Source organism: Gossypium hirsutum, chromosome A05 (assembly GCF_007990345.1).
Source record: "Gossypium hirsutum isolate 1008001.06 chromosome A05, Gossypium_hirsutum_v2.1, whole genome shotgun sequence".
Lineage (NCBI taxonomy): Eukaryota > Viridiplantae > Streptophyta > Magnoliopsida > Malvales > Malvaceae > Gossypium > Gossypium hirsutum.
The window spans coordinates 29208880-29219073 of NC_053428.1; the positions used below are offsets into that span (position 1 = coordinate 29208880).

A 10194-nucleotide genomic window follows, 5' to 3' on the forward strand; every position below is an offset into this window, starting at 1 on the left:
TCAAAAATCAACCGACGTTGTCCCTTGTGCGGGAGTAGGCACTACACTCTCAACATCATCAGCTACAACTCTGTTGGGATCCATTTACTGTATGAAAACATATTTTTAAATGTCAAAAGTCATCACACTATCGCAGTAAATAATATGGCATATATAGCTAGACTCACACGCGCTACGTTAGTCCTGGAATCGACTAAAACGTAGCTCTAATACCAATCAAATGTAAAACCTCTAACCCGTATCCGTCGTCAGATTAAGGTTACGAGGCATTACCGATCATATCACAATACATACTAATATGCATTACATTTTAGTTATATCAACAACTTCATTAATGGAATATTAACCTAATTTTTTTTATAAAAATCTTGCACACGTATAGGTTGTACCACATATGAAACTAACTTCCATATTATATTTGTCATTCATTCATGCAACATTACCATGTTGGTAAACGCGAATTTCATATATCATACATTAATATAATTTATATACATTCATTCAAAAATATGTAAATTTAAATAATGTATCTAAGCATATTCGAATTAAGCTTTATAGCAAGTCATGTTTATAGTTTAATAAACCACCAACATATAAAAGATGCAACATGTTCACCGAGCTCAAGTACATTACAACATTTTAACTTAAACCATTTTCGGACATAAATAATAACTCCTGCACAAGCTTATAGTAAAACCATTTAAAAACTTATTACATAATTTAACAAGAAATCACATATGCAACTTAATACAATATAACATGACCGAACATGCTATTAATGCATATTATATACATAATGCACAACTTACCCTAAAGTAAAGATCACATTTAGCATTGATTACATATCCAAACAATCAACAAAAATAATCATGAAATATATGCAATACTTACCACTTAACAACCGAACCAATCAAGCTAGTATACATTCATCCATCACTTTAATTATATCACATTTCATATCTCCATCATGAACTAACTAATATACCAAATACATATTATGCTCTCATTCTTTCATAGTCGAATCTTATTACCTAAAACCCCTTACATATCCAAAGCTTCCATTATCAATTTACAAACATTTTAAAAGAGCATATAAGACCAAAATTTAAACATAATATGCAAGCCATTTTCAAAGCATAAAACACCTATCACGAGCATCATCCATTTATAGTACTTAACACTTTAACTAAAACGAATTCAAACCACAACTAAGCATAACTGAATTCAAACATAGAAATTAAGTCATTTTCACATGGCTCAAATTATACATAAACCAAAATACAACATTTCAAAAGTATGTTCCAGCCTATACATGCCATAATTTGAGTTCAACTATTAAGTACCGAAATAGTAGATAGTGTGATGAACTTTGCTGACGATCCCCGAGCTTGTAATTTGAATCCAAAATCTATAAAACAAAGTAAACATGAACACACAAAGTAAGCTATCATAGCTTAGTAAGTCATAAGCAAATAAACAACTCAAAGATATAGTCTACTCATTTTAACTAACTGATTTACATTACCATACCATGCTTAATCTCAAACTTACAAATTCTATAAATAATACATTTTCATTGACAATTTCTCACCTTGGCTGAATGTTCACATAGTCAATTTAACATATTATTAATCAACTTCCAAAGCCAAATAATCATAATATAACCTAGTCCACATACACTCAAATATATATTGCTCATGTATCAAATTATAGCTACATATACATATATTAATTAAGTGGCCGAATATACCTAAACATATATGCACATATTAAGAATTATTTCAATGATGAACAAGTTACTCATTCTCAAAGCCGAATACACATACCACATACATATATATTTTCATTTGCATCGTACATGATTTGTAACAAATAAACAAGTTACTTACTTACCTTATCCCAAGTAGGTAACAAGTTAATTCATACATGGCCATTTAGTTCGTTTTACACATTCGAACACCACTTATCTTTGCCCAATGAACCATTCAAAATTGGATAGGACACTTGGATAATCACACATATCATATAATGCCAACGTCCCAGACGTGGTCTTACATGTTGTCACTTATCGATGCCACTGTCCCAGATAGGGTCTTACTCACACACATATATCAGAGTCACATATCGATGCCATGGTCTTACTTGCACACATATATTGGAATCCTATGTCATGACATATGTATCCTAACTATTCTTAACGTTTATACGGGGCTTTCGAACGTCGTAACTCGGTCGAAACGAATGCATAAAAATGGTTACCATGCTTATACACATTCGACAATAGCATATATAAATTCATATATTTCATTTCAGCATATATACTTTGTATTTAATTAAAATGAAGTACGTCTATTTGCTTATAAACTTACCTTGGACAATGTAAAATGGAACGGGACAGCTAGTCGACAACTTTCGTTTTCACCCGATCCAAATCCGATTTCTTTGGTTCTTGATCTAAACATATTCAAATTAAGCTCATTCAAATCACTCAATTTAGTCCAAAAACATGTAAATGAGCAAATTACCATTTTACCCCTAACATTTACACTTTTTGCAATTTAGTCCCTATTGCACAAAACAAAAAATATGAAAAATTTCACTATACCCATGTTAGGCCGAATCTTACCCATGTTCATACAAGTCCATATATTTCATTTATTTTACATTTTAGTCCCTCAAGTTATTATTTTTTCAATTTAGTCTTAATTACTCAAAATCATCAAAAATTTCAATACAAAACATGTTAACCCAAAACATATCTTTCATATTTCATCATCAAACAACAAAAATCACAAGCTGTCAACAATGGCATAACTCAAAATATTCACCAAAATCAAAAATTCAAGCATGGGTTTACTAGTACTCGAAGGAACGATCTCAAAAACGTAGAAATTATCAAAAACCGAGCTAAACACCTACTTTGATTGAGCTTAGAAACGGCCGAACCCTAGAACTCTTTTCCTTTCTTTCTTATTTAGTTTCGGCAATGGTAAAAAATAATATGAACACTAATGTTTTATGATATATTTTATATTATAATAGCTTATATTATTAGTTTACTAAATTAACCTTAATGAATTTATAACAAAACTATAAAATATAAGCCTAATGCCGTCCATTCAATATGTCAATGGGCTATTTTCAACTTAAAGGCTTCCATTTATAAAGCCAATAGCAATTCGGCCCCTTATACATTAAACTACTAAATTTTCATTTTACGCGATTAAGTCCTTTTATTTAATCGAACACTCAAACGATAAAATTAAAGCAAAGAAATTTCACACATACAAATTCACACATAATAAACATAGAAAATAATTTTTAAATATTTTTCTGACTCAGATTCGTGGTCCCGAACCACTGTTCCAACTAGGGTCTAAATCGGGCTGTTACAAACATCGTTAAAAAAATAATGTTTTGGTTAGTATTTTGATTAAAAAATAATTTGACTCTTTTTAAAAAGTTAATAATCAAATTTAGATAAAAAAATAATGGCCAAATTAATAAAAAAAATGTAAACTTTGAGGATTAAGTTTATTGTTTGCCTATATTATAAAATAGTTTCCTTACGAATTTTACATAAATTATTAAAAGACAAAAATATCCCTTTAATATCAATTATTTATGAAAAAAATGATATTTTTCTCATTTTCCAAATAAATTTTTGCCTAAAACTTCATGATTGCAACTCATGGAGTATTTTACAAGCATATTGAGTACAATTTTATATTTACCTAAGTAAACGTTGAAATCCAATATTTTATGTGTACAGGTTTAATGATTAAAGTGTAAAAAGTTTAAATTGCGTGAGTGGAGGAGCTGTTAAGGCTTTAATATAATAGGCGAGCCGGTGGAGTTTGGGTCTGAAAATATTTTTAAATGAGACCTGATTGGTTTCATCGATATCTCTGCTTACAAATATCATAAAAGAAAATAAAATCTAGACCTAAGTTTGGTTGTTTGATGTGTTGAGAAAATCAATGTTTGAACAGTGTAGTCAAATTCTTGAAGAAACAATAATTGATGAGAAGATTCTTAACTGATAATCATATGATGGGGGCAATCTTGAATTGATTATCCATCACTTTAACCTTCACTGACATTCTTCAGCAAGATTAGCTTTTATCGTAAGGAATTTTTACATGGGGACAACGAAAGCTATTGACAGCAATACAGCATAAATTCTGCAGTTTTAATGGAGGCCTTTTATTTTTATTATACTTTGATCAGGATATTTCACATTCAACATCTAGTAAGAAATTCGAGCTTTTTTCTTTTCATTTTCTTTGATCATTTTCGTCATTTTGTGGATTGGGAAAACTCTCTTTCCGACTGACTTCCTATGTCGAATGTTGCAGGGTTGAATATTTCTTCATTCCCTCTTTCCCAAAGTTATTTTCGAGTTAAAATGTTTCAGAACAACAACCCAGAAATTAATCCTGGTGGAGTTGTTAACTTTTCCAATCAATTGTTTGGAAAAAAAGAATCATATTTCTGAAAAATGTTCCCCATTTGTGGATTGTTTAAAGTTCAGAAAAACTGTGAAAAACCATTGGACTGAGAAAGTTGGAAGATGTTAAACTCTAAACAAAGAAGAACAAGTCCTAATATACTTAAATTTATTATTATACCTGAAGTACACAAAATACATGATCAAAGGCAAACTGGAGCTTAATTACATACTGATTGTATATTAGATGACTGCATCACCACCCAGATAATTGCTACTTCATTGATACAGTACACTAGTGAGTTTTTCTCTCTCTCTCTCTCTCTATATATATATTCTGAGTTACTTACGAATCTAGTATTTACGTTTGGTTTTGTAAGAATCCAAGGCATACTTAACAAGCTGGTCCATTACTCAGACTCAGTGATATAGCCATCACCGTCTTTGTCAGCTATGTGAAACGCACGTTGAGTTCTATAAGCAGGCCAACGCGATTGCAGCTCCCGGAAACCAGCCTTCACCTCCTCCCAACTAAGCCTTCCATCGTTATTGGCGTCACAACACTTGATAACCTCTTTATGTCTGCATAATCGTCTTTCAGTGTCTCTGGAAACCTTTTATCTGTTTTACGGAAGAAGAAAACCATTTCTTTTTTTCTTGCAACAAAACAAAAAGAAACAACTTGTGACAAACGTTATTTCCAAGTTTAAGAGGGTTTCAACTTCTACTTATATATATACAAACACATGCAAGTACATAGTTCCAGATGCATTAATCTCTATAGGTGTTCGTGCATAGTAACTTGTGAGTTGTAAAGACAGTAATGCAGATATACATGGTTTCACTGTACCTTTGCCTGAACGATGGGTTGGACTATTCACATACGTCCAAAAGGTCATTTCGATATTTAAAGAAAATTTAAATAAAAAAATTAGACTTTTTAAATTTTAAAATATGCGATAAATTTGGTTCCACATTTTTAAGTTGTTTTATTTCATCTGTGGAAGTGTTTTAGGGTAGGCCAAACTTGTATATATATTTAAGTTTAGTAAAATTAAAAATATTATATATAAAATTTTTTAATGAAGTTTATTATATTGGAATGTGATTAGCTTAAACCTATCCATTAAGGATGTGATAATGGAGTAGAGTGAGAATAGATATTGTTAACTTCATCACTACTCTAAATTTGACATACTCTTTATTCATCCTCGATCCACTTTATTTCAACTCACTTCACTTTAATATATTTTTTTATTATTTATCTTTAATATTTTTAATCTTTTTAAATACAAATAAATATTTTAATATAATTATTAAAAAAAACATTTAAATATAAAATATATAAATTTAAATATAAAATGATAATTTCATTTAATAAAACGGAGCGAAGTGAGAAAAACAATTATTATAATCATTTCATACCTACTAAAATTCACCCCCTTGCACCTTTCCACATCCATTGTTTGAAAAGAAAAATCTACTCAAATCGATGTGGATGGATTTGTAAACGATGGACATTATAAATCTAACTCAAGTTTTCTTCCAAGCTTTGATTTTTCTTTAATGAGATTTGGAGGAAGTCTGGAAGAGCTCGAAGTTATGTGGAAGCCAAAGAGTTTAGAAATAAAAATGAATTGTTGAGTAAGATGAAGGAATCCTGGTCTCTGTTGCCACCGGAAACTCGAACGGAATTTTTTACAGATGTGAAACTTAAAAAAATAGTTAACTTTACAGTCTCAAATCAGGTCCTAATATGCTTCATATTATGATCCAACTATAGGAAATACACAGAATACACACACAAACACTAACAGCAGCTTAATTACATATATAATATTAGTTGAGGCAGTGGATATTTGTAGATATGATCTAAATCAATCTAAGTTTGATGGTGCCTGGGTAACACTCCAAAACATAAGTAACAAGCTTGTCGAGCTCATCGCCGACGTTGATGTAGCCATCGTGGTTTTGGTCAGCCATTTGGAAGGCACGATGGGTTCTATATAGCGGAAAACGAGAGTGAAGGCGTCGAAAACCTGCTTTTACTTCTTCCCAGCTAAGCCTTCCGTCGTTGTTGACATCGCAACGCTTGAATAGCTTCACTAATTCATCGTAATCTTCTTTGGGAGGTAAATCTTTGTGCGTTGTTTCTGTTCTTTTATTGAAGAAAAACACCATTTTTTTTTCTCTCTTTCCCTGCAAGCAAGTACAAGAGAAACACAAACTATTTGTGAAAGTTTGAAACACTACTTTACTTTCTTCTGTTTAAGTTTAAAATGGTTTATCATTTACTTATATATATAAACATTCTGCCATATATTTTTATTTTTATATTAGTTTATGAGCTATTGAAGGAATTTTTCATGGGTACATCAATCTTCATGTTCAAGATGCTTTTGTCTTCGTATATATTTTTTTTATGTTATTTAACTTTTTGGTTGTGCTGAAACTGTTTTTTTTCTAAGTCAAGCTCTAGTTTATCTTTATTGGAGGAACCAGTAGAGTTGGTTCAGGTTGAACATTTATCTTAAAAAATAATTTAAAATTTTAAGATAATAATATTTAAGAAATTAAGATGTTTATATATAAAATAAATATTAAATTAAAAATAATATAAATATTTTGAATATATATTTATATAAACAGCCTAAAATGAGTTTGAGCTATTTGTTTGTATTTGTTTACAAATAGAAATAGACTCAAATAAAATTTTAGATTTATATTTTGAGTATGATAAAAATATTTTTATCATGATTAAACTCAACAGGAATCAACTAGCACATGTTACTGGAGGAAATTTTTTTTTTATTTAAAAAAAAGCAGCTTTATTAGAGGGAATCAGTCCATTAAAACAGGGTAACATCATCTTCTTCACGTAAGAGAATAATTTTGTTTTGTTGTCAGCAACTTAGGTCAAGGTCTTAGGTTATCATATACTGTCTTAAACTCTGTGTTAATTTCGACATAAAATATTTTATACATTCATCGCTGAAAGTAATATCTGCCTGCGGAATCATATGGAAAAATCAGTCTTATGTTAATTAATTTTTTTTTTCTTGAAATGGAAAAATCGGTATTATTTAATTTCTTAATGTGCAGCATAATCTTTGCAAAACGAAAATTAAGAGAATTATTTTACGCAAATAAGAATTATTCTTCCTCTCATAAATTTCAGACACTATGCTCAATGCTGAAAGTTTCAGACAATCAGAGATTCAGACATAAACTGTTTTAGAAAAGTTTTTTCCCATTGTTTGCATGGTGTTAGATTTTGTAAAACACCATTAACAATCTTGAAGCATCAACAATCTTTCTTTCTTCCTTTCAATTTCTTTTTTTCTTTCGATGGAAGGAAACTCGAGAGACTTTAAGAGTTTGTAACACTTCTATCTTACATTCAAGTTAAAATTACATACTCTTAATTTCATAGACTAAGAAACACTCAAAGTACAAAGCTCAAACTGCAGCTACATCATCACTACCTAAAAGCTTCACTGATAACCTTTCATGGCGGATTGTCCGAATATATACATACATACATACATATATTATGCTACATCACTACCTAAAAGCTTCACTAATAACCCTTCATGGCGGATTTTCCTAATATGTACATACATATATAATGCTACATCACTACCTAAAAGCTTCTCTGATAACTCTTCATGGAGGATTTTCCTAAAATATACATATCTATTTGGTCAATCTAAGAGCTACGCTGCCTTCGTAACAGTCCAAGACATAATCAACAAGCTCGTCGAGCTCTGCCTCGCTGATGAACCCATCGCCGTTTTTGTCAGCCACCTTAAACGCACGTTGAGCTCTAAAACGAGGAAAACGAGACTGAAGCCTTCGAAAACCTTCTTTCACTTCGTCTTTGCTAAGCTTTCCATCTTTGTTGACGTCACAACCCTTGAATAAACTCAGGATCTGCTCATGTTCGGCTAGCAAAGATGGTGATACACTTTTCTTAAAAAAAACCATTTTCTCTTTACCCAACCAAATGGAAGAAGAAAATGTATATGTAAAGCTGCTATTTTAGCTTCGGTTGTATACGTCTTAAGTGGAGAGAATATCTGCTTATATAGAAAACTGATTATGCAACTTTTATTGTTAAATTTTAGTCTTCTTCTTCTTCTTATGAATCATTATTGAGTTTTTGTTTTTAAATTTTAGTAATAATCATAGCATTTAAATTTATTAACTTATTTTATCAAAAAAAAATTATTAACTTAGGCTATTTTTAAAATTCTAGGTAATTAAAGTATACATATTTTTTCATATTGATACTTAATTTTAATTTTTTTTCATAAATAATACTTAAACTATTCTTTCGTTACTTATTTTAAACCAAAGTGCTATATTCATTAAAAAAAAGTTTTAACCAAAGATTATCATCTCATATAAACTTTTAAAAGTATTTTTTAATTTTTTTCCTTTTCCTTTTACATTATTTCTCTCTTTATTTTTCTATTTTTTTTCCTTTATTCTTTGTTTATAATGTTCGACAATGCCAACAATGCTCGAAATTTTCTCTCTTAAGGTCAAGACAATGGTGATTAATTCTATTTTCAAATCTCACTGCTTGCTTACTTGATTTGATGGGATCGCAAAAGTTTTTTCATCAATAAAAACCAATATTTTCAGAACTAAATCAATTGATTGGACTGCGAACTTGTCGGAGTATAGCTCTAAATTAGATTGGAGGTGAATTGATTAACCTGCAAACCATACACAGAGATTGAACCGAGTTAAAAATCTAGTTGAACCAATTTTCTTTATTTTTTAAAAATATTTTTATTTTTATAATTTTTTTAAACTTATTTAATCAAACTAGATAAATTGCTCATATTGGAAACTGATGACTTGAATGGTTTAATCATTGGTCTAATTTTGAAAATATTAATTAAAATCATGGAGCTTTAAAATGCTCGTACTTGTAAAAGAAGCCCAAAATGAGAGGAAGAAAAAAAGGAAAAAGATATAAAGTAAACATAATATACATAGATCTAGATATATATTATTTGATACTTAAGTGGAAAAAAGTTTTTATTCTACAAGTGAGGCTAAGATTCCCTTCAAGCCAAAACACGCACACATGCACGCACGTGCGCGCACAGAGGAGCACTCCCTTGATTCTTCTATTTTGGAACATCTTTTAAATTCCAATTGTGGGGGGTGGACGAAAGGAGCAATATATCTCGATTCCGCATTGATCAAATGGTGGAGATTGGAAATTGGAGTTGTTTTTCTTTTGAGTTTTGGATTGAAGGTTCGTTAAGTTTTAAAGAGGCTTTTAAAAATTTTATAATAATGGACTGGTAGAGGACGATGAGATAAGTTTGTCGATATCTAGAATGGCAAAGAATGACGATTTTAGTGGTGACCTGACATGCAGATGAAACTCCAAAAGGTTTTTTTTTTTTTTGAGAAGATGATGAAATTAAATAAAAAGAAACAAATAAAAGTTAGATAGTTTTTTTAAAAAAAAAGCAATAATTTTTTGCTTCCTTAATTTACAGAAAAGTAAACACTACAACATCAGTTGTTTTAAATATAATCACATAGTAATTAAAAGATTTTAATGATTAAAATAAAATTTTTAATAATTGAGTGACAAAGGATTAATTTAAATTTACTTTTAAAAAGTTTAATATAAAATTTAAGAATATTGTGCATATAAACAAGAGTTTATGTTTAGTTTTTTTTAAAATTATGTTTGAATTGTTTTATAAACTTTC

The 10194-nt window shown here is 29.9% G+C and overlaps 1 protein-coding gene across 1 annotated transcript; it reads right to left on the reverse strand.

Moving 5' to 3' along the window:
* Positions 1–6322: 6322 nt before the first annotated feature.
* On the reverse strand, positions 6323–8437 carry LOC107960631 (probable calcium-binding protein CML33). Its single transcript, XM_041111919.1, has 2 exons — positions 8171–8437; positions 6323–6649 (listed from the first exon to the last, which is right to left on the reverse strand). The coding sequence occupies exons 1-2, from the start codon at positions 8435–8437 to the stop codon at positions 6323–6325; spliced, it is 594 nt and encodes a 197-aa protein (XP_040967853.1).
* Between the last annotated feature and the right edge of the window lie 1757 nt (positions 8438–10194).

Excerpts from the sequence above, each read along its gene's own strand:
- LOC107960631 (XM_041111919.1), bottom strand. The coding sequence starts at position 8,437 with ATGGTTTTTTTTAAGAAAAGTGTATCACCATCTTTGCTAGCCGAACAT. Across the intron at positions 6,650-8,170 it reads TGGACTGTTACGAAGGCAGC|GGAAAGAGAGAAAAAAAAAT; the intron begins GTAGCTCTTAGA and ends ACTTGCTTGCAG.